Here is a 26,383-nt window from a genome sequence, read left to right as displayed (position 1 = left end):
AACACATACACCTCTACTCTTATTAAGTGGTATCCAGCTTCATTGTGTGTGTGTGTGCGTACCCGTGTGTGTGCGTGTTTAAGGAAGGAACATGCAAGGAGAGAGAGAAAAGCAGAGAGAAATGCATCAGAAGCAAAATATTAGATACCAATATAGTTTCAGTATTCTTTAAAAGAATTTGAAAATGTAAATAAATAAAAGTAATAAATATAAATATCTTCAAAGCAAGTATATTGGCAGACTTAAGAATAAGTTTTATATATTATTAGTAAATCCTGTTCACATTTCATAAAGTTATATAAATAATTTGATATAACAGATGCATTAGAAGACAACCATAATATTCTTGCTTTCCATTCCTTACATTCAGTGAGGTTACTGAGTTTATTCATTTATTATTGACACTTACATATGATGGGTGTAATGGAAAGAGGAAGTTTGGAATTAAATAGAAAATAAAATATGCAATATTGATTACAATTTCGTTGTATTTAGTAAATTTATAATGCATGCTTATGTTTTTAATATTATAATGTATTTTGTCTTTTACTATAACATAATAATATTTATAGGTAGGAAAGAGCTATTACAATATTTTTGGAATATTGGGGAGAAAAAATATATAATAGTCAAAGGAAATAGAACTCTGTTTTCCAGCTGCAGTTCATGTTAGTTTCCTAGACATTCAAATTTATCATGTTTAAAATAAATATGTCTAGAAAACAATTTTTAAAGAAGTTTCAACTTGAAAACTGCTGTGAAATGACCAGCTTTTTCTAGTCTGTGGAGTTTCTGAATAACAGGTGATACTCACATTATCTATTTTACACAATTTTAGATCAAATATTTAGACCTAGTATAGACAAAGAAAATACATCCTCACATTTACATGTAAAGATATTACATGTAAAGATATTACATGTAAAGTTCAGACAAATGAAATCTACTTGCTTGAAGTATATTCTCTGAGCTAAGCTCTATTTGCTTGAAGCGAATACAGTTATACAACTATATTGTTATTCCTAGTTAGTGGTCATAAAGAGCTACATTTTTATTTTATTTGAAAGAATTCAGTAGAGGGAAGAAAATACAATTATGTCTGTTAACAGTTAATAGCAGATACCTTAAAATTGCCTGGATCTACTAACACCACTAACAAAAGAAAAATTATTGTATATTTATATGTTGAAAGCTGTAATTTAAATGAAGATATTCTGGTGTTTTCTTTTGCATCTCTGAATATATCAAGTTTATGTTGACACAGTTTGTTTGTTTGTTTTTTCAAATGGATTAGGTCAGAGAGGAGACTCTCCAGAATCTTATTTCTGATAGAATATGGGCAAGTGACTCTAGATAAATTCAATTACTACCTGAAAAATTAGAGGGAAGTGACAGTGAGGGGTGGGATAGGTTCAAGTGGTTGTTCTATAGAATATCAAGAGGGAAATAATGAAATTGGGTAATAATATGAATGCTTTATTTTATTTGCTAGTTTCTTATGTTTTAGTGTAAGGTGAGACCTTACAGTATGCTATTCAAAGCCTCTGGGGCCTATTCCGATAAAGTTCTACTTCTGAGCTCTGTCCACCAACTCAAGGAAGCATGGCTGGGCGCATGGATTTTCTGTTGTGTTGCTGCTGCGTAGTTTCTGGTGGTTGATAGCTTTCTTAATTCCCCATTAAGAATAATTATACTATTTAAATCATTTAGACTGTGCAGTTGGAGTATGTTTTCAGTGTAACTGTGATGAGATGAAATTAAACAAAGGTTGTACTTGACAACCACATAGACATTCACTATCAGATTTTTTGAAAATTGGCATTCTTTAATTCATTTTCTTTTTTTAATACTAAATGTTCTATGGAATATCCCAACACAATTCAAAGTTATAAGAGGCATTTTATAATATGGCATTACACCAACAATACAAGACATTTCTGTCTTCTCTAAAAGTTGCTCGACTAAATGGAGAAATCATTTGCAAAGGGTGCTTGCCACTTCTGTGAGAGTTGCTTACATATTAATCCCAAAGCTTAATAGAGAGGTAGAAGTGGGGAGGTGAGGGAAGGACCCCAGCTTTATTTACATTTTTAAAGAGTGAGTCCAGGTTCTGAAAGCACACGTAGGTCTCCTGACTTCTTATGTCAACTTTACAATACCGAAGTTGAAATTCCAACATTTGTTCAAACCATACAATTAACATTTTTAACTTTTGTAGACTTCAGTACCCCAAGATAGGAGTCCTTGTTTTATTTTTAAAAATATTTTTTGCATAATGTTAATTAGGAGTTAAAACATTATAAAGTTATGGGAAATAAGTAATTATGTATGTTGATACAAGTATATCTTCCCTTTGTTGTTTAAATATATTGAGTCAAATTAGTTGTACATGCTTCATTTACTGATTAAAATATCTTTATGTATGTTTACTATTACTCTCTACCTATGAGCACATACCCTGAGTTACTTTATTGTATTTTCCAAGTTTACATGTAATTTTTCTCTTGATGTTATATAGTTGTGTAGGTTCTAGAAGTTATCTGGTCTAACTTCTTAATTTTAAAGAGATAAAGGAAATGAGCCCCATAGAAATGAGGTACATCACTTGCTTAAGTTCACCTGACTGGTGAGAGGTGGCATGCCAGCATCTTAATTCCAATCTAATGTTTTCTTTCCTATACCATGTCCACTGCATTGCCTTTTCATTTGGGATCTAAAATGAGTTTCAGATTATTTTAGATAGAACTTGTGTGTGGCATGGCCTTTGCTTTTCTCCTTGAAGCCTCATACATTTTACTTCTCCATTCAGTTTTGTATTTATTTACAAACGCTTTATACATTTCGCCCCACTGGCCCCGTAGAAGAACCATGTGCCATGTGGAATCATTTAAATAGGGAAATAACACCAATTCACCGAGACTTATTAAGTATTCTCTTATAGGTAGGTCCCTCATGGAAATGCCATAATGGTTTAAAATGTTACAATTCCAGTGTATCTGCAACTTCAACAAGAGAGGCACACATATGATTTGCTTCCTATGCCCAGAGACTCCTGTCCTCTCTATGCTCTTTTCTAGATTTAGCAAAAGTCAGTGATAGTGCTAAATCAATTTTTTTTAACTTTCAAGGGAGAAAACACTGGCAGAATTGTGTTTTCTAGGGAAAGCTGTGTGTAAATGAGAAACAGAGTAGAGCAGCAGAGCGCTCTCCTGTGGCCCCACTACTACAAGCTCTGCCCATATTGTCTCCTGCTTTTATATTAATTACAACTTGCATTATCAGCTGTGAGTCTGTAGCCCAGCAAATAGAAAATACTGCCCCTAGAGACCTAGCTTCTTGTATCTATTTTCCATCTCCTTCTATTGTGCTGCACTCAGTATTCACTGCTTTTCTCCTGGTAACACTGCTCTGTAACACAATTACGTAAGAGCAAGAAGAGTACCATATTTGACTCCCAATTACTAAAGCCACTGGGAATAGAAACATGTTCACTCCTTGCCCTCGGGTGTCTTCATGATTTTTTTGGCTGGAGAACAGGACATATATTGTGGCATGCATATACCAGAATGCTCAGTCATACACGTGCAGCCGGCGAGTGTTTCTCTTTATTTTTCTACTTGCATCATGTGTTTTTACATGCTTTTGTATGTCACTTTGGTTTCAGGATTCACTAAACTTCTGCATATAATTTGGCAGAAAGCCATGCCATTTTTCTTGAAGGATGGAAACTTGTAAACTCTAAGGGGAAGAATAGAAGAAAGGAGTTGTGATATAAACAAATATTTCAATCTCAGGGAAAACAAATTGTTAAAAGTAATAGGTTTTGTCCATCCATGTCGGTGACAGTTTTTTATGACCAAGGAGGAACAATTTTTTATTGACCAGATTATCAACATTTGTATTTGTATATGATCACATCACCACCTTGTGTAGCTCAATACAAACAACTTGTGGTAACTCCTCAGCCCTGAAACCCCAGAGGGATTTATCTGTTTTTCCTTCTTTGAAATCAGATGACTATCGTGTGATAGTCCTTAGTTGGTGTTCAGTCTCTCAAACAAGACCATAATACTTGAGACACTCTATGGGAAATAAACATGACACTTTTTCAGGAGAGCATTTTTAAAGAGTGAGAAAGAAAAGAGGGAAGAGATAAGGGAATGGTAGGTTAAAGAGTGAACTTAAGCATATTTTGGGAATGGGCAGAAAACCAAAGACCCAATTTATTTGGAAGAACCAGCTGCTCTTAAAAGTAATATTTGCTTCTGTGGCTTATTTTTCACCCCTTTACTTTAGAAAACATCTCCTTCAGATACCATTGAAAGAAATACACTGAATTATAAACGAATGAGGCCTAACTTGAAAACTCAGCACCAGTTTAGCTGATAGGGACAAACCAGTGTTTTCAGTTACAGGAAGTCCTTCTGAGTGATCCCTTCAAATCAATGCAGCGCCTAAACAGAAAGACTTGCTCCGGCTTCATTTAAACGATTATATAATAGCTATTGGATGACATTTGCCTTAAAACATAGTTGAGGTGTCAGTGGTTAATTATTATAATTTTCATGAGGGGTAAGGAGCTTTTATAGCAGCCAGCTTAATAAAAAGCCTGCAGTGCATAAAATTAACATCATTGCTGTGTACAATGAAAAGTTTAGCTTAGGTGAATATGTTGCAGCTATTGCATTTTCTAAAAGAAACCTCTAGCCTGTGTTGTCGCAGGACTAAACTCACACCATGCTATTGTTTCTTTTTCTTTTCTTTCTTTTTTTTTCCATGTAATTCTTCTAGCTCTTTATCTCATTACCGCCCGGCAAACAGCTGACACGAAGAGGCTTCAAAGCTTGAGGAGCCCCTGGATTCTGTTTGCCTTTTGCTTGAAACTATTGGAGTGGTTTCTAACTTAGATAAAAAAGAGAGCTCACAGGCATGACTTTGTCTTTCTATAGGCAGCAGAAAACCTTGACTTTTATTTTATTCTACTCAATTTCATTCCCTAATCTACTTTCTCAAACTTATCCTTATTTTAGAGATCTATACCTGTGCCATATTTATAGTCACAAAATTTCTGCTCAGGGTTTTCACTTTGAATCAATTGCTTGCCTGATAGCAGTGCCAGTAGCATTATTTTACATAGATGTTATTAATCCATAGAGCTCTGGATTATTATTTCATAATCTATCAAAAATGCCAAATATTAATTCACAGTCAGTTTGCTGCAGATCTGTAGGGGGAAAAATAAGTTTTGTAGTTCCAAATAAGAACATTTCCCTATTTTTTTCTCACCTTGGTTTCTTGTTTTATTTTGGTAACATCATCCATGCTATATGTACACTGTAGAGTTGATGCTGAGAAAAATGACAGACTGACTTCTTTTCTTGATGAACTATACATAATGGCAACATGGCAAGATTACTTTCCCTTGGTCAAGAGGTTTATTTGTTGCCTATACCCACCTGGCTCTGTCTGAATTCTTATTTACCAATTCTAGTAAGAAACAGTGTATACTTTGATTTTTTTTTTAGTGATATACTTTGTATACTTTGATTGGTGTATAATTTGTATACTTCGATTGGTGTATACTTTGTAAAATTTGTATACTTTGATTGGTGTATACCTTGTATACTTCAGTATATACTTAGATTGGTATATACTTTGTATACTTTGATTGGTTTTGAGGAACTATTTTGCCCCTTCCTCTGGCCCCCAAATCATTCACTTGCCAGTAGGTCTGTGGGCTTAATTGAAGTCGTCATATACAGGTAACAAGTGTACAGCTCTGGCTTTAAGGCTGGACTGTTTCATATGCTGTTCCTCCTCTCCGTTTCTGCCAGAGGAAATTCCATCTCTTGCCTGCCTTCATGTGGTGCTGATAAAGTCCTTCCTGTACATTAGAATTCCTGTTTTCCTTTAAGCAACAGCAGGGCATTGGGAATGATCAGGAAAAGGGAGGAGGAGCAGAAGAAGAATATACTCAGCCAAGTAGCATGAGCTATAACTCTTGGTTTGCCTTGCATGTCCTTTGAAACAAGTAGTTCTTCTGGGAAAAAGCACTGCTCAGTGAATTTCAAGCTTCCATGAAGCTCAAGTGAAACTCCTCTCTAGCTTACTAGATGGCCAGTAGTTCACATGTGTTTCCTTTTTTTAAATTATTTCTACAAATTAAAGCAAAAATCAATAATTTATTAGGTATTGATGCAGTGATTAATATCATTACCTTTGTTGGTTATATAGTCAATCAGTTGATAATTTTGAGAGTTTTTATAGGTTGTTTTAGGGCAATGCATTTGAAAGATGTCAAGGGCTGTCCCATACATTGTGGAGCCTGTAATTTTTTTAATGGAGTCATTGAATTTTGCAGATGTGAATGTTCTGAAGTATTGAGTGTCCAAGAGCATCGGGACCTATTTCTTGGTAGAATGTACCCTAATTAAGATAGCGAGAGTAAAAATGACTTTTACATTTTTCGTAATTTTTTTTTTACTTTAGAAATTAACTTTGTTTAGATTTAAATTTGTATATAATAAAATTTACCCATTTAAAGTGTATACTTAAATTAGTTTTAACCAACATATACTCTGGTGTAACCATCACCACATCAAGTTCTAGAGCATCTTTTCTTTTATATACCTATTACTAAAAAGACAGCACACCATAACATGGCATGCGTATATGCCTACTGCCACAAATACTAATATGTATACATTTTTTTTGTCTCTTTCTGTGCCGTTCCTCTTGGTTCTTCATTTATGGCTGAAATGGTAACTGTGGAAAAATTCCTTGGTATCCTGACATCAGAACCCTTCTTCTTGGCGAGACCACGATGATGCAACCTCAACCCACTCAGCAGGCACCCCAGGGCCCTCCAGTGGGGGCCATGCTTCCCAGAGCGGAGACAACAGCAGTGAGCAAGGTAAAAGGTCAAACATTTTCCTCGTGCAAAGTAGGCATGACTAAAATAACTTCAGTATTTTATGATATCAGTACATCTGCCGCCATGTAAACAGGAGAGTGGCAGGTTAGGAAGTAGAATCAGCTGCTATTTAAAGAGACAGTATTTCCTCTTCTTAACTTACTTTCCTTAAAAAGAGAAATCAAAGTGAGCTGTCTAATCTTTAAGTAGGCATTACAATAACAATTGATTAGTTCTGCCAATTCTTTTACAAATTTGGTTATCTACACTTTATTTCTGTGTGTATAAGTGGAATCACAGGCCTACTTTACTGCTGTGATGCAGTAGCTTGAATTGTGCTATAAATAGCATATTTTGCCTGTAATATCAACTATAAGCATTCTCTATAATCAAGCAATTATGCCTCTAAAGCACATAAAATTTAAAAATCTGTTCTTATTAGCTCTGGAAATATTGTGGAATTTTACATGGAATCTTATCTTGGGAAGGTAGATTTTGAAATTCTTAGAGGATTATTTGTCCCCATTTCCATTCAGCTGACATGGTGACTTTTGTCACAAGTCCTAAAAATTAGAATAATCAGAGGGCAAGGGGACATCAACTGCAGATGTTGAGGAAGCCTAGTGCAATTTAGAATAAATTTTACTGTTTAAAACTCACCTATTGCACAGAGAGCAATTATATATTGGTAGGAATGACTCATCTATGGCTAAAATGATAATTTAAAGGAAGATGCATTATTGAATGTGGGCCAGGGAAGTGTATAGATTTTGCTTTTTAATATTTTACATTAGATGGTGTCTGATCTCCTAGGTCTATTTCATCTATTATGACTGTGTTTATGGCCACAATATTTAAGTATTAGACAGGCTTCCAAGTAGAGGACAGTTTAACAGCTCGAGCTGTAGTTATATATGCCATTTAAAAGAGGGTGTTGATGTAAGTAGGGTGCCTTCTGTCCTCCAAGCTTCTGACTAGGAATTTTGGATTTCTGAGGTTCTAGAAGAGTCTAGAAAAATGTCCTTTCTAGGATGCCATTCACTTGTGAATGGGTCCAAATTAGAATCTAGATTTAAGCAAATTGAAACTAACACAGCGATGAATCATATCAGACGGCAAATTATGGAAGAACTTGCAACTTGCACATATATAATATATACTGTTTTATATACTGTTTTATTCTACCAGTTAGTTTCTATATAAAAGATAAGTAAATTATAAGGCATTTTCAAGGTAACTGGTACATAGGGTCAATGGATCTGCAAGCAATGACTTAACTGTGGTTCCATGTCACAGTGATGGACTTCTCAGCATGGTTAAATCTGGAAAGCTTTCTATGACTCCATCCTTCCCACCACCCCAAATTGCGGCGACACAAAGGGTGAAATGTATCTATTAATAAAAACAAAATACTCTAAACATTGTATAAAAGAGGGGAAAAGGAGAAGCTGACTTAATGGTCTAATGAGGCTATCTTCCAGAGACTTCTTGTGTGTGAGGCTCACTTTGACCTTTCGCTTTGCTCAGGAGCCCAGCGCCTCATTTTTCACATTCTTGCAATTACGTTAACGCTTCAAGCATTTCTGACTCCAAGTCAGCTAGCAACACCAGGCATAACTCAACACTGTGAGTTTTTCTCCTCTCTGTAGATTCATTAACAGGTCACCAAGGTCCCAACTGAAATTTAAAACTGACTGGTTCTGTTGGGTTAGTTGAGTTATGGCAAGGGAGATAGCAAGAAAGGGCCAGAGAGAAGAGAAGGTGGGAGAAAGAAGAACCCAGGGTTTGGAGTGGGGATTACTTGTAATAACGAGCAAAGCATAAAGTTTTAGCGTTTCGGTTAGTTAGTTTTGTTTTTTAGGAAAGAGAAGAATTCCGAGACTGATATATAGGTAAAAACAATCACACAAACTTCTGTGCTGTGTGTAGATGCACCCACTTATCCAATGCTGAAGGATTTGATCCCTGTAGGATTCTGTTCCTTTCATCATGTCTCTGCGGGATTAAAGAATGGACATGGTAGCTTATGTGTATGAGTACTAGGAAGTCAGTCATTTTACTGTATCGAAGTTTGAAAGAAAAAAAAGGTATGATTTCTATAAAATGGGGACTATTTTGGCATAGAAAATTTCCTACCTGGCTTACCACCTCAGTGATTAAAACACATATATAAGAGCATTCTGGCTTTTTACAGCAGACTTTAAAATTTGAAGGCCAGACTTGCGTGTATGTTGTCATACTCATGCCTATATTAGTCTTTTAAACAGGGTTTCAAGGTATTTTGATATTTTGTCCCACCGAATTGTCCAGAGTAGTTTCAGTGGGAAAGATTAATTATCTGCTTCAGGGCAAAGTCAACAGAGATATTGACTGAAATCGCATATGCTTATCCTAGGTTAAATCTTAGGGTTGATGTATAATGGAAAACGTGGGAGAGAAATTTATGTCCTTAGTATTAAATATATTATAATGTTTCATTGGAAATCAAGTTTGTAGTTTCGCAAAGAGTTTTCGCATTCAGAATTTATTAGCAAAACAGGCATATGGAAAACTGTAAAATGATTCAGTTTCAAAACAAATTATGATAAACACAAAAAATAGGGATGAATTGTACTAAATACAATGTTTTCATACACATTTTAAATTAAACTTTAATAGCCACATGCTATAAAACAATACATGTATTTATGTTGCTTTATAATTTTTGTGATTATGTTTACTATAATGATTCATAGAAACTTTACTTTGGAACCTAAAAATACCTTGTTTTATGACCTGATAGTGAAACAGCTACAGTTACACAGGTGAAAGTTCATCTTTTCCTCCATAGTGTTTCAGCAATGAACCAAAAGGAGGAGAAAAAATGTATATCACATTTTTAAAATATCTTAAGAAATAAACTTGGTAAAATGTGAAACCTGACTTTACTATCTTTCAAAGAGCACATGTCTAACAGTAAGCTATATAAATATGAACCAGACTTTTCATTCACTGATTTCTCTTGCTAAAAGCAGCCAAAGGGAGTTTGTCTTGTTAGTCACATTAGACGGAGGAAGAAAATCTGGTTTTTCAAGGATGGAATTAGGGTGCAGACTTGGGGCTCTGGGGAAGTGACTGGCCCTCTTTGTGTCTGGCTTCCCATCAGTAAAATGGGGTTTGATAATAAGTCTAGAGATCCCTAATTCTGTACCTGCTGAGTCAAAAGCTGCTTTGTATTTCACTGTGTATTTTGCCAGAGTAACGACTAGGAAGCAGCCCCTTGTTCCTAGAGCACTTTGAGAGCCTTAGATGAAAGGCACAATATATGTACAAAGTATTATTATTATTGATGGGTTTGTGTAGCTCCCATTAACGCTGATGGGAGTTACGCATGTGAATTGGCAAGAGAATAGACCCCTCAGTGTTTAGAGCACATGAAATTTACATTTTTTTCAGTGCTGTAATTGAGATGTTGACAAATTGGAGAATATTGATGAGCCTTTGTTTTAAGTATTTCGTGCCAAGTTTGTTTTATTTTTCCTGGTTTGAACAATGGTATGGGTTCAGCCGCAATGAATAAAAAGGGTAGAGTAAAGATAACTTTGTATTTCAATATTTTGATGTGCCAATATGAAATAAATTGTCTTAGGCAAATGGAATATGCTGTTTTAATCATTAGCTATGCATGAAAGAAAAATTGATGTTGACATCTTTGCTGTAAAATCGTTGTAATGGGGCCTTCCTTACAATTCATTTTTGTAAAATTCATTTTGTACATTTTGCAGCAATTGAACAATCCCTGCACTGTGAATAGGCAGGATTCCCAGAAATACCGAGACAGTTGGCCCAGTAACTGCTGAGCTCACACTGCACACCACACGCACGTTAACCATACTGTTGCCAGACCCAGTTAACCTAAATACATTAGCATTCTAGAATCTATATTGCTCTAATCTTTCAGGACACAGGGCTGTACAAGCCAGCATAGTTCTCCCTAACTCTGCCACCTACCACGTCCCTCTGTTGATGTCCCCATCTATTTTCCAGGCGATGAGGCTAGAATTCCTCATAGCTAGATATTTATTTATGTATTATACAGTTGTTTAGCAATCATGGTGTTGAAACCTACAAATATCTCCTTAGTAGTGAATGTAAGTGTTTATAGGTAAGCAAATGTCTAAAATAGTATTGCACTTTTGAGCTTATAATACATGTTATAGTTATAAAATAGTATTTTTTTCCCACCAAGATATTCCAGTTATATATTTAAAGAGGAGGAGGGGGCTTCAAACCCGCTTACTGTGGGTCCTGAATATGTTCTACTGGGATTTCTTATTCAGTCTAGGAAAACTCTGTCAATGGAATGTTTTCATAGTGGCGGCAATCTCTTTAAAATAACCCTAAATACAATATGACAGATGCCATCTGGCATAATCTTTTGCTAGTTGCTTTTAACTTTTATTTTTCCTAGAGCTAAGTTCATCCAAAACTGGTCACTTACTGTTATGATAAATACAATGACATTTTTTTTCCTTCCTGTCCTCCTAATTGTGTCAAAAAAATTCTGTGAGACTATAATTGATAATTGAACATTGCCATAGAATAAACTGTTGTATATGGACTATTTACATTGCATTTTCTTTCTCTTTTCTCCCCCCAAATAAAATTTAAAATAATGCCATTCTTTAACCATCAGCAAACATCCAAAGATTTTCTGTTGATTTTCTCAAGACTTTTTAGAGTAGTAACCATTAGAAGTAAAATTAAATTCTTCTAATAAATAAATGCTCTAGGAGCATGTAATGGTCCCCATAAATGCTTAAAAGCTTTCTATAATTGCTGTTAATTTTGAGTAATTTCTTCCTATATGTATCAACTTACTTGAGAAACCCAGATTTGGGATTTCTAGATTTTTTTTTTAACTGAGTCATGTAAAGGGATGTCTCCTGATGCCAGTTAGAGTTTAATTTAGAGTAGTAATTAAACTTGAATACTGCCTCATAAACAAAAGATAAACAATAAACCAGCCACGTTCCCTGCTGTTTCATAGCTTTCTTTCCCAGATGTTTTAGCCTGATAATTTTTACACGGTGAACTACCTAACATGGAGTTTTGTGGACAGAGGTAGAAAATGAGTTTTCTTTTTTGGTGTTTTTTTTTTTTTTTTTTTTGGTTGTTTTTTCCTGGCAATCCTTTTTTCCTTCCAAAAACCAAATGCAAAGGATTTTTCATTATTTAGATTTTTTAAAACTCTGGTGAAATAGATATTTAATGGAGATGTGCTTTAATGATAACTATGGTTTTTTTTCTTAGATATTGCTTTTTTTTTTTTTCAAAATTAATTTGGTCATGAATGTCTTTCACACCTGGTAATTGAAAGAGAACCATATTTTTATTTAAGTAAAATCTCGATAATACGTCAAAGAAAGAAAAGCTCGACAGTGGAGAATTTTTCTTTTTACCCTTCTTGCCACTTCTCACCGGCATGCATTCCCACTCACGGCCAGTGTTACTCTATGGCTCTGCTCTTCCTTGGGCTACAAGGGTTTCTCTGTCCAGTTCTAGACTCTTCCACTGTCAGCCATGATCTTTCTAATTGTCAGGTACGAGTCAGCCGTTCAATGCAGAAGCCATGTTATTTTCACTGGGTGGGGTAATTACTGAAAGCTGAGAATAGCTGCACTAAAGACAGAGGGATACTTTCATGATCCCATTAGCATAAGAGTGGGTAAATTATTCATGCCAAGTGAGGATTCTATGGGGAAAAGTATAGTTAATGCACATAGTTTTTAAATGTATCCCTTTCTGCTCTGAGACTAAATTCTTGTTGGAATCAGTTCTCAGACATTTACGGGAAAGCTCTGGTGGCGTGTTAGATGCAGTTCATCTCTCTCTGTTTGCAGCGCTCTCAATAGAGACCATCTGGCAAAGATCCAAAAGGTGATTAAACAAAATGATCAGCTCTTGTTGCTGTGTTACATGTCCAATACTCTGGATTAAAAAACATGACCCAGGACAGTCAAGCTAACGTCATGCCGCTCCCCCTTCCCCCTCCCCTCTCGGTATAAGAATTCAGATGGTCCACAAATGTGTGTGCCATCTTTGTGTCCTTATGGCCCATAATCATGAACAGGTTGTGCAAATGGCTCTTTCTGTAGCACTGTCTGTTCCAGCACCATAGAAGCATTTCATATTAATTGGGTCAGTCTAATATTCATATTGACATGGGGAAAAATTACTAAAATTTATTCTTATAGCAGACAATGAATATGTGTGCTTTCTGCCATGAGGGAAGTGAAATCTGACAACTGGCTTGTGCAACTGATTAATTTTTCTTGAAACTGGAGAAAATCAAAGCATGAAAAACTGTCATTCTCTGAAAGCAATGCACAACCCTTTTATAACTAAACAAAATGGATTGGGTAGGGGGCTTTCGGGGAGCTTGTAGAAATGAGCTCTGGTTTTAACGCCATGATCAGGGATGAATTTACAGTGCCATTCAGAAGAGTCCTCCCTCCTCATAAACAAGCTGATAATCACAGGGAAGCTGACTTCCAATTAGCTTCTCCTTTCCTCACACGGATCAGGGTATTTATATGTCCTCCTTGAGCTTTGATATGTCACTACTGAGTTAGTACATCTCATGTCAAATTTGAAAGTTTGGAAATAAAATGTTTTATTATGAGGAAATCCTGCTAATAAGCAAGGTAATTTTCAACCAATCATTTCACGATTGAGTTAAGGTAAAAATGCCAAGATTTGTGACTAAGGGACAGATGTATCTTATCTTTGGGGGTCTGCACCAAATGCCAAGGAGAAATATAAATTGAACAAACCAGACATTGTGAGGAAGTGATTGAAGAAATATTGAGATGAAATCTTGGAATGAAATATATATGTATATTTATAACAATGCTGTGAATTGCTTACATGTCACATTTGCATAAGCCTGAACTGGGATTTTATTAAGGGGCAGTTTAGTTAAGGCAAAACATAAGACTATTAACTCATTAGGTGATTCAGAGATTACAGCTGACCATTTAATATTGTGGAAATAGTCTACGACTCATATTATAGGATAAATTTAAGTGCAAATGTCAAGGAAGAGAATAAAGCAGAAAAGAAAAAATTCTCAAAAACCACTTTAAAACATCATCATTCGGCCGGGCGCGGTGGCTCACGCCTGTAATCCCAGCACTTTGGGAGGCCGAGGCGGGCGGATCACGAGGTCAGGAGATCGAGACCATCCTGGCTAACATGGTGAAACCCCGTCTCTACTAAAAATACAAAAAAATTAGCCGGGCGCGGTGGCGGGCGCCTGTAGTCCCAGCTGCTCGGGAGGCTGAGGCAGGAGAATGGCGTGAACCCGGGAGGCGGAGCTTGCAGTGAGCGGAGATCGCGCCACTGCACTCCAGGCTGGGTGACAGAGCGAGACTCCGTCTCAAAAAAAAAAAAAAAAGAAAGAAAAAAAAAGAAAAGAAAAAAACATCATCATTCCTTGTCAGCCATGCTTTCTAAGGAAGAGTAAAGCAGTAGGTAAGAAATACAGATGGGCACAGGACTCAGGGCGGGGAAGTGAGGGTCCCCTAGAGTCAGTGCTGTGTGCCAGATGAAAGGGACTCACATAGCCTTGGGGGTCTTAAGGCTATTATAGGGCAACTCATGCTCTGTTATCATGCTGATTTTTCAATTGATTTTTGGCTGAACAGTACTTGTTGAAGCCCTCCAGAGCACCAAACACAGCCTTATGGTGCTATACATTGTAATACACATGTTCTATTTTTCCTTTCATTGTCTTTACTTTGCTTCAGAAGAATAGTCTGTGATGACGCCATGCTATTTTTTCCCCTTCTTTCTTTCCGATTTCTACCCTCAGAGAGTTTGTTGAAAGTCTTATTGCTTTTTTGCTGGGGAGGAGGGTAGTAGGAGAGTCACTTTTTATTTTCGCATGTGGAAATTTGCTTTTAATTTGGCCTTTAAAAATATTTTATGTCACAGCAGACAATAATATACACCACTTTTATATACTAAATTTATCCCTCGGTAGTCTTGAGTTATTCACTATCTTTCTGAGACCAGCAAAAAAGCAACAATGGGGTTTCACTGAAATCTAGTTCCTCATTAAAATGAAAGTGAACCACTTTAGTATCCCTGCTATACAGCAATAAGTTTCCTCAGCTTGCTGGAACACAAGGTCTCGAAAAAAAAAATAATGAAAGAGACCTAGAGGGAGTGTGTCCTTCTCTTCTGCCTGCCTTGGAAATTCGTACAGATGAAAATCCTGTTCTGATATTATCTTCTCTGTGAGCCTTCCTGATCTGCCCAGGTATGAGGCCGTGGCTCCTTCTCTGCACTCCCCCGGCACTTTTTACCTCTATTATAACATCTTTCACACTGCGTTGTAATTATTTGATTCCTAGTCTCTCTCTCTCTCCCTGCTTTTCCAAGGTGCAGATTATCACTTCTTCGATTATCTGGCATTAGTATGTCCATTTTTGAAGCAATAAACAAAATCCACAGATTTTTCTTTTTTCCTTTTTTAAGATGTGTAAATTGATCAAAACTTTGTGTGTATTTGTTCACCGATGTGTGCCTGAACATAAATGAACTCTTTGGAACGTATGGATATATTCCATCAAATTCCATTACATCTTTAAGACATAAAAATTATTTTGTTTTACTGGACTTATGTTGTATTCATTACTGTCTTAAATATGTCAATGGACCATCAGCTCAAACTTAGCATTATTTCGTTGTAGGTAGGTTCTTAAATTTTAGGTTTCTATTTTAAGTATTACTTTAAGATACTACTTAAAATGGGACTTATTTGTCCTTTAATGTCTTATATTATGTGCATATGGTCAGAATTTGGAGATGCAATTTCATTATGTTATCTATACAAAATGTATAGATGGATGTCTTTAAATGTAATGGTAAATCTAATAGTGGAAAATTGCTTGGTGTGGCAAATAGTTCTCATGGACTCAGGATCCATTTTGCTAATAAGTGTTGTTTAGGATAGGATTGACCTCATGGAAGTCATTGGTGGGTCTTCACACACAGGTAAAGGAGCCTAGAAGTATTTCATGAATTTTTAGGCCCCACCTCCTGTTGTCGATTTTCTACACATGTCCTCCAGTTTTTCATAGTTTGCATTTGGGCAAATATAATTATTTTGGTGATGCAAGCAAAACCTTGTAGTGAGTTCTTTTTCATCTACATGGGTTACTGTCTAGAATCTTGAACTATGAGTCGAGACCTATGCTCAAAAGTCATGATTGCATTGAAAAGGGCACAGACCTGGAAGACAGACAGACATGAGTTCCAATCCCAGTTATACTCAATATCTGCCAGATTCAGTCACTACATCTGGAAAGTGAAGTGCTTAATATAATCTCACTTACATTAAGAGAGATTCCATGTGTTCAGCAAATAACATTGCCTGGAACCAGTAACTGTTGGTTCCTTTATTCCTCTCTCTCTTCCCTTTGTCCTATGCTGACATTAATTAGCTATATGACCTTGGCTGTGTCCTTTAATCTCTTTGGACTTTTGCTCACCTGTAAAATAAGATTGAATTAGATGATCTTTTAAATCCAAGCTCCAGAAATCTAATGTTTCCATTCATGGGTCTTAATTTTTATTTGTACATTTTATCTTTTAACATAAAGGGAGGCCACAAGCTTTTCATCTGGGGTATAACATGAACTTTTTAATTTTTTTGATTTATTATACACAGTGAAGTAATATTTCTGTTTCTTGTTTTTGGTTGCCAGGAGAGCCTTTTTCTTCTCAGTTTGGCAAAAATATGACTAGGCATTAGAGTTTATTTTCTGAGGATAGCAGAATGCCGCAATTCAGATATAGGACATCTAAGGTGATAGTATTAATACCAATAGACTGTTCTATCTGCTAAAGTATGAGGCGTGTTTTGAAAACACAGAGCAACTTCTCCATCCTCCATTATCTAATTAGAACTCACTCAGTTGGAATTTTCTATATTTCACAAGTGGAACAATAAATGATCGTTATTACAGAGGCTGAGATTCTACCCACTCCTGAAATATGTTCCAAATCATTCCAGAAAAAAACCTAAATAATTTTCAGGAGAATTTTACAGTTACATATATATTTAGCCAAATTATAATTATTTAGACTGTAAATTCATATAAAATATAGATAAGTACCTTATCTTAGTCAATGAAATATTTGTTTAAACAAAACACTTATTCCTTAACCCTTCCAGCTAGAGATACGACTCTTGCCTCAAAACCAATCATTCTTTTTTTATAAGTTTGAAGATTTACGAAAGTAGACTGGGAGTGTAAAATTTCATATTTCTTCTTCCAACTAACATTTGTAACAAATGCCATCCACTAAAATAAAACTTCCAAAATTTCCATGTACTAAATGTGAAAGATGAAAAAAAGTTGATAAATCATTGATTATTGGAAGCTTATGGACTCTACCTCGTGGATGTCCTTTTCTGACAGGTTGTCACACACTGGGGCTGATGTGTAGATGCACACCACTCTCTGGAGTCAGGGAGCTCTCACTCTCTCAAGACCTCTTCTTAGTGTAGGCTGTTTAAATTTAATACACAAAGATATTCATTGAGCAAGGCACCTTGGGAATAAAAATATGGAAATCACAAGGGTCCTTATCTTCAATGGCTTACCTTCTCCCAAGATGTGTATTTGTGTGTGTATGTGGTGGTGGGGGGGAGTACCATGACGAATGTGCAAGTAACTCTTACACATGGCAGGTACTCAGTTATAGGGGGAGCTTGTTGCAGATTAAACGGCAGTTTTGGAAGCAGGTGGATCTGAACATTCCTCTTTGCCCTGCCACTTCCAAGCAGCAATATTTCTGAATGTTTGTTTCTTCACCTGTAAAATGGGAATAATAACCGTCTCATAGGGCAGTTGTTAGGATTAAATTAGCACTTGCTTTTAAAAAGTCCATTTTGGTGACTGACTAATAGTGGAGCCCCAGAATTATTCTCTTCATTGAACATTTATGGACCATATGATTGTGTCAAGCGCTGTCCTGGGTTCTAGGGTATAAAGCAAACAAGATGTGATCTCTTTCCTCAGCAAGTTGGTGATATTTAGTAAGCAACTCAGAAAGGTAAACGAATAAATACACATGCTTCTAATGTTGCATTTAACATATAGGTTGTAAGGTATTTCAGAAGAGGGAGTGATTACTTCTGTCTGAAACATCTGTGGAAGTCTTCACAAAATTCGGAAGGTTTTAAAAGATTTTGATGGTGGGGGGAGGGGGGAGGGATATTATTAGGAGATATACCTAATGTTAAATGACGAGTTAATGGGTGCAGCACACCAACATGGCACATGTATACATATGTAACTAACCCGCACATTGTGCACATGTACCCTAATACTTAAAGTATAATACAAAATAAATAAATAAATAAATAAAGATTTTGATGGCCTTCAGTGGGTGTTTCCAAACGGACAAAGTAGGGAAGGTGCAGGGAGCAGATAAAACAGCCAGCGCGAAGGCGCATAAGTGTGATGCAGTATATTGTGCATGGAGCAACAACTGGGTTGATATTGCTGTTTGTATGAGAGAATGCATGGTGAAAAAAAAGAGGCTGGAGAGGCAAGTGGGCACGTACATGAAGATCCTTTTTTACCACACTAAGAAGCTTATGCTTAATCCTGTAGAGCACTGTTTACCAAACTTTCCTGGTGATAAGTAGCTCCTCAGACGCGTATAAATACAGATTCCCTGGCACACCACAGACCACAGGAAATACACAACCAGGACTTTCCAGTGAGAAATGCTGGGAATCTTATTTTCCAGGCCATATGCCTGGGAAACTCTGTTCTGGGATGTGAAGAACTCATTTTAAAGAAGTTTAAGCAAAAGGAGTTTATGATGGGGTTTACATTTTTAAAAATAACTCTTGTAGAATGTGGAGAATACATTTGAGAGAAAGAAGACTCCATATAGAATATGGATTAATAGTCTAGAAGGTGGGTGCGTGTTGAATGAAAGTATTGGCAGTAGAGTTGGAGGGGAGAGGACTGACATTACATGTGGGGAGAAAGGAAGAGGACAAAGTCCACAGTAACATGCAGGTCTCTCCCTCAGTGCAGGCGCCATAGTCGAGGTAGTTTTCTTTTTCCCTGCCATGTGTTTGAAGTATGCATATCTACCAACCAGTAGAGAAGAGGAGGAAGAATATTTCATTTGCACATGCAAAGTTGTCAAAATGGAAATGCTTGATGCATGTTGGGTGAATAATGATTCTTCTTGGGGCATAGAGCACTCACAGGCAATGTAGCATAGTGGTTAAAGGTATGGCCTCTAGTGTTGGCCTACGTGCCTTTAAATCCTCAGATCTGTCACTTATCATGGGCAAATCTCCCATCCTTCACTTTACATCTGTAAAAGGAGGGTAATAAATAATACCTAATCTAATAGATTTGGAGTGGAAAGTAGGGATTAAATGAGGTGATTTATGTAAAATGATAGTAATTTTATGCCTCATTCATAGTAAGTAAATGTTATAAATATGTTTTATTTAAAAGTTGCTTTCAAAATAATTGAAAACTGACCCCATGCAACAAACATTACGATGAAGAACTAAAAATGAAATCCCACATTTATCCCTGGAAAAGAGAAGTTATGAATCCCTGGAAAAGAGAAGTTATGAATTGTAAAGCTAGAAAAGTATCCACCTACTCTAAGCCTGGCCCCAAGCCCCAAGCCCGGACTTCTAGTTGGAAGCAGTTCTTTTCCTCTGAAGTCTGATTACACATTTCGGACACACGAGGTTCCCCTGGTGCTACAGTAATTGGTTACATGACTTACTTATTATCTTGCTTGACTGTAAGATTCTTGAGGACAGTTTCTATGTTTTAGGCATCTCCTCCCTCTTCTAGCCCCCACTGTGCTACAATAATATAGGAGGCCTTCAATAATAATTATTTTTTTTTGAAAGGAAGATTGGGTCGATATTGTGAAGGACATTGAATAGCAGACTGGGGAGTTTGTGCTTGATTTGCTAGGTAATAGGGACCTATTGAACAATTTTGAATGGGGGTAGTGACATAATTGCCTTCCTTTTGAATACCAATGACAAATTCTCTGCTATGTCCTCCATGGTCAAAATAGCAGACCCGTATGCTTCCCTGAAATACGGCCTGTTTGAAAGACTGGATATTCTTTTGAGGGAAGAAGCAAATTTCAAATAGCTCTTTAAAAAAAATAAAGCTTTGACATTCTCTCTAAAGTACTTTAGGCACTTAAATTATTGTGATTCCTTAGATCCCATGTATGTGACACCATTCTAGAAACTTGTAGACGGGGCACAAGGGCACATTTTTATAAATTTTTTTAGCATTGTTGCAATTATTAACACCTAGGGATGACTTAACAGGATTGAGTAAATATATCTTCTTCAATATTTAGAAAACTATGGTTCCAAGAATATTTAAATAGGCATTACTTTAAATGAACAAACAAACAGAAACAAAAAAGAACTTTGTGGTTAAATAGATTGAAAGCTGGAGTAGAGCAGGGTATCCTCTGCTATAGGAATGTTCAGATCCCCTAATTTGCTAATATGCATTTCAAGTCTGCAAAGTGTGGAGAGACAGAGCTTTCCAGACTCATTTAACCATTGAAACGCTTTTATGCATTATCTCTGGGGGCCAGTCTTTCTCAGAACACACTCTGGAAAATGTGGTCCAGGACTCTGCTTCTCTCATTGAAGTACCTTCGGATAGAGTTTAATTTTGTAGGGAGTCTTCCTGCATCTTGTTTTTAACAGGTGGGTCAGCATGGGCTCAGGATCAATTTTCAGTTGTAATTGTGTAAAAATAACTTCCTTTATATTCAGAAGTCTCATGGACTTCCACTATACTTGTGCAGAATGTTCCATTAACCCAGCTCTCCATGTAGTTATTCTTCATTGTATTAATCAAACAATATGCCTTGAATATCCCTTGAGTGTTTCATTAAAAGTAAGCACATTTGGTTACACCCTCTAAAATGTATAAATGAGGATCCCAGCAGACTTTTACTCTTGACATGAATTGTATTAACAACTAGCTTGATGCATTTTTTTTTTTAAGGGGCCATTGAGTTGGAGGTTGGGTGGCAAATCCATGAAAGAGGAAGGAGGTGAGAAAACAACAGTCTTTCCTCATTTGGAGTGGATGGCTTGGTTCTGCTTGCTGCAGGTGGTGAGCAATGGGCTGGATATACTGTCCACCCATGGGAAATTTCTGGGAAACAGAGCTGCAAAACCCCACCTTGTCTACATCTCACTGTCCTAGATCTCTGGTTTAGCAAATATTAGAACTGGTTGCCACTGATGGGTGTTGCATCTACTGTCCATAAATTTTTCGCTGACTCTCTTATTGTTGGAGGATCCCAGAAGGTATTTTTGTCATGATCGGGGCATTCAGGAGGTCTAGAATTGCAGTCCCTCTTGGTTATCAAGTGAGGTGAAACTCTTCTGCATTCCTACATTCTACCCGTGAGTAATGTGTGGGGGAATTGCCCACTTGGATGTGTCACACCCCCTTTTGGCTGTGGGAAGGAGAATTAGGCTGGGTATACCTTGTCTCTCCAGTTTTGAAATGACCAAGAAGAGGCTTGTGGTACAATTAAGACTATCTTTGCCGTATGATGAGAAAAAGTTGATTTTGTCTTGTTTGTCAAGAGACTTTCTGCAAGATTTTGAACGCTTCATAGCAGTTAGCTCAGAAAACTGCAATACCTCTAAAGAATGTTCTTCCTATTTTATACATAGGAACATAGACATATTGGGAGAATCAGTGACCTTTAATGTCATCAATCACCTTAAAAAACTGAGAGTAGAAACAGAGTTTCTCTTCTTTATCCAACCAGACTGATGTTTCTACACACATGCACTACATATCCTAGCATAGTTATTAGCCACTAAATGGATGAGAGTTTTCTCTCTATTTCTTGTTCTAAAAGGAATTCTAGATGCTCATTTTCTGCCAGTATAAAATATGAGTTGCTTTCAGCTGGCAAAAAAGAAAAAAAGAAATTGGGCCCTGGCTAAAGTAAAATTACAGCAAAAATAATGTGTCAGACTTTTTAAAAATTAGAGGAAAAATTGGTACTTTTATACATTGGTATGTTATACTAAATGTTGGGCATTTAATGCAGAAATATCACAGAAGCTTCCCTTTGAACATTGATAGGGACCTTGAAACCTGCTGCTTTGTAGGCAGATAGTGAAAGTGGAAAATGAAGTTCATGGACATCTTCCTACCTTATATAACATCTCTACCCTAGAGACAGTAATCTCTGAAGCTGTGACTTAACTTTTTCATGTGCATGGAGATAACTCCTAAAAAAAAAGATTTTACTTAAACCTGACCTCTTTCTAGTCATGTTGTCTAGTAACATTTGCTTAGTTTTTATGGTACTCTTGCCAGTAGGAGGTAAGGAAAACAAGAATTGAAAAATCAATCTTGATTATGGAGGGCCACTCATCTAGTGCTTATTTTGTAGGTCAGCTCTGTGTAGCACCCTCATAATGAGCACGGAGTGCTCAGTGCTTAGTTTGTGATAAATACACATTGGTTGAATAAATTGTTGCAATTTGACGATTGGTTAATAGCTAGTAATTTGTGACAACTTAGAATTTGCTAGCATTGACGTAGGGTTTCGTTCCTCATTAGGGATGTTAGCACTCCCAAAATTTGTTGAGTTTGTCAAAGCATCAGTCACCAAATCTGTGACGCATTTATTAGGTAGAATTGAGTAGTCATAGGTAGAAGAAAGCAGGATACAAAGTCATGGCTTGAGATTCCTCCAACTCCTGCAAACTTAAGGGAAGTGATTCCACACTTTATAGAGAGATTATAATTCAAAACTCAAATGCTCATAACTTTGTTCTTAAGAGCATGAAATTTGAAGTTAGACCTAAGTCTGAATTCTGACTCCCACATGCAATGTGACCTCTGGTGACTGATTTAATTCTTCAAAGCCTAAATTTCCTCATTTCTAAAATGGAGTTAACCATGCCTATCTCATAGAAATGGTGTGAGAATGAAATTAGATAATATATTTGAAGATCTATGTGCTGGGTTGGGCATCTATAATACAATATGCTCCATAAATGTGAATAATAATAATAGCAATTAAGTGATAATAATATGCATGTGACCACTGGCTTTATTAGTTTTGGTTCCATAGCTTGAACTTTAAGCCCACATCACTTATCACTTTCTGTAAATTTCTATTTCAGGATACAGTATAATATGATTTCTTAAAACAAGAGAAGAATAGCTCAAGACACTTTCTTTCTCTATTTTCTTCTGTTTGTTGTTTGTTTGTTTGTTTTATAACACAGACATACAAGCATGGGCAGGGTTTGGAGGAGAAGGAGTCTCAGGAAAAGGCTTCAAATCTGGGAGAAGTATGAGGTCAAAATTCTCAGTTTCCTGTGTACCATGGTTTGGTACTCAGTCAAATGCTGTCCCATTCTAATTTTTTTTTTTTTAATTTCTGATTTCTGTTTTCTGCCTAAAGACCAGAAGAAAGTGAGCTCAGCAGACCAGAGTCTGAATGTGGGCCTTCTAGTTAGCCCCAATTCAGTTGGAGGTATGACGTGGGACAGCTTTAGGAGGCCTGGAGGTTATGGGCTCAGACATAAGGGTGGGAGAGCCTGGGCAAGGTTCCATTCTTTACTACCTATAAACTAGGCTTTTACCTTGTAAAGGAATTTGGTGGAAGGCATAAAGTGATAATGTATACCTGGCACGTTATAACCATCTGTTAAAAATTAGTTACTGCAGTCTGGACAACGTGGTGAAACCCTGTCTCTACAAAAAATACAAAAATTAGCCAGACATGATGGCGCACACCTGTAATCACAGCTACTTGGGAGGCTGAGACAGAAGGATCGCTTGAGCCCAGGAGATGGAGGTTGCAGTGAGCCGAGATCATGCCACTGCACTCCAGCCTGGGTGACAGAGTGACACCCTATCTCAAAAAAAAAAAAAAAAAGAGTTAGTTGCTGGCTGGGCATGGTGACTCATGTAATCCCAGAACTTTGGGAGGCCAAAGCAGGTGGATCACTTAAAGCCAGGTATTCGAGACTAGGCTGGGCAACAAAGCAAGACCCCATCTCTTCAAAAAAAACAAAAAAGTTAGCTGGGCACAATGGCATGCACCTATAGTCCCAGCTCTTCAGGAGACTGAGGTAGGAGGATCCCTTGATCAACCAGGAGTTTGAGGTTGCTGTGAGCTATGATCACACCACTGCACTTCAGCCTGGGCAACAGAGTGAGACCACATCTCTACAAAAAATAAAGTTAGTTGCTCTTAATACTATCATTATCTCTTTAAGCTCTCATGGACTCACATTTCTGTGTGATTAGGATGTTAGGGGATTTCTGAGTTTTCTCCAACTCTAGCATGCTGTATCTACTACTTTTCAAATGATATTATTTAAAACTCAAGTTATGTCTGCAAAGGAATACTGTATATTTAGTTTTATATTTCTTAATGTAGGTTTCTAATGCATTTTTACATAAATTTTTGTTTGATTCCTCCAGAATTTTTCAGATTTATCCCCATTTTCCAGATGAAGTGGCCTGGCCTTGGAGAGGGTCAGTTACTTGACTGTCACGATAGAAAGAGGAAGCAGAAGAATGAAGACAAGGCCATTTAAAATTTTCATGTTCTTTACCTTTTGCATAAAAGGTATTCAGTTCACAAATGATGTAAAATTTAATTAAGGCAAGTGACTGTCCTGAGAAAGTCATTAAAACCCTCATGTCATTTCTCTAATCAAAAGGCTGCCACCCTTCTATTATTTCTTTATTACAACCCTTTATTTTTATTTCTTCAAGTTAAACTGGAGCCTGAGCCATCATAAGCCTCTTGCTAGTGATTTTTTAAATCAGTGATTTACACTTTGAAAAACCAATTTTTTTTATTTTTCCGATTTATATTGGTTAGATCCATAGGGTCACTTTGATTAGAAAAGAGAGCTGTTAGAAATTAAATTGGCAATTCTAAAGGGTGAGTTATCTTCTCCTTGTTCTTAGAAATGGCAAAGAATACAAGAGGTGCTGAAGGCTAGGATAATGAGACTACTTCTCTTGTGGGACTTTCCAAAACTCCTATGTCATAGTCATCAACTTATATATAAGTAAAAATGCTTATTTGTGTTTTAGCATTTGCTCTTTGCATCAAACCTCCACTGACTTTGGGAATAATAAGATCTGCTACCCCAAGAAAGTCTACCAATTCCATTAGTAACACATTCAACTGGATCAAAAAACTGAAGAGTTAGTGAATATTTTATATCGTGGGTTTTTAAAAGATATTTTTGTGTGAATAAAAAAGGACTTTCTCAAAGCTGCTCATTTCAATTTTCTTTTTAATTTGCTCACCAACACCACTTAATCACCTCTGTAACCTACTAGAAGTGTTCTCTAGATGGGCTTTAAAAATTAAGCCAAGGTGATTTCTTTTTTGTTATAAATTGGCTTAGCATCTTGTTTTTATCTGGCTTGAAATATTGAAGCAGTAAAATAAAACCACACTCTTTAATTGAAAGGTGCTTCTGCAGTATTCAAACTACAGTTGTCAGTCACACGTGTTGTTCAAATTCTTCAGAGCTCCGAAATTACTTAAAGGTATCCTCAGTATTCTGAGAGAGTTATTTTTGCCCCACTACAAAATAAAAAAGAGCCAATCAGGGCTTTCTCAACTCTTTGGCAGTATTTTTCCTCTAAAGAATTTCTTGACGCTCTCTTTAGTTCTTGACTTCCAGGGTTGTTCCTGACAAATCTCCAGAGATGTATCTCAGTGCCTATAGTAGTGTCAAAAGCATGAAGCCACATGTCTAGATGTTGTGACCTTACATTTCATTGCCAGCAGTTCACTATATAAAGTGCTTAAACTGCCACCTACCTAAGGGCTTCCAGAATTTACATTATGCGCTTTTGAAAGGTCATACTTTGAATTGAGACTATGTAAGTACTTCTAATCTCTAGTTGACCTGATCTTGAAAACTTCTGAAAAATATTACATCATGAGTGATCATAGGAATGAGAATGATATTTCAGCATAATTTCAAAATCACGTAGTATCCTATGTTTGAAGTTTTCTGTGCTAAAGATCTAAAAAGCACATTTTGAAAATATCTAGTTATCTTTGGCTCAACATTTCAATGGGAATTAGTTGCCTAAGAAATGATACCAGACAATAGATAATTTATTCCCTCTTTAGAAATGTTGTAGTTGTTTGTTGATTTTTACTCACTGGATTGGGTTTGTGGTTTAAAGAGAAGTTAATCCTGACTTTCTTAAAACCTATAGAGTTTCAGGATTTCTTAAAGACAATGGCTTTTGATACTCCAATCCAATCCATTTTCCCATGCGTAAGTGTTCTTATAACCTTCCTTTGCTCAAGTTCTAGGACAATGTCGATGGTGTCTACACAGTTAAAATTAATTTG

The 26,383-nt window shown here is 36.5% G+C and overlaps 1 protein-coding gene across 10 annotated transcripts in view; it reads left to right on the top strand.

Annotated features, from left to right (window-relative positions):
* MEIS2 (Meis homeobox 2) overlaps positions 1 to 26,383 on the top strand; it is a 210,819-nt gene that overhangs the window by 10,535 nt on the left and 173,901 nt on the right. For all 10 annotated transcript variants that reach the window (XM_063698457.1, XM_055363262.2, XM_004055948.5 and 7 more), the window contains one exon: positions 6,799 to 6,913. In XM_063698457.1, the coding sequence (XP_063554527.1) occupies positions 6,799 to 6,913 (115 nt within the window). The remainder of the gene's footprint in view (positions 1 to 6,798; positions 6,914 to 26,383) is intronic.

The sequence above is a fragment of the Gorilla gorilla genome, chromosome 16 (genome assembly GCF_029281585.2).
Source record: "Gorilla gorilla gorilla isolate KB3781 chromosome 16, NHGRI_mGorGor1-v2.1_pri, whole genome shotgun sequence".
Lineage (NCBI taxonomy): Eukaryota > Metazoa > Chordata > Mammalia > Primates > Hominidae > Gorilla > Gorilla gorilla.
This window is presented reverse-complemented; position numbering and strand designations above follow the sequence as displayed.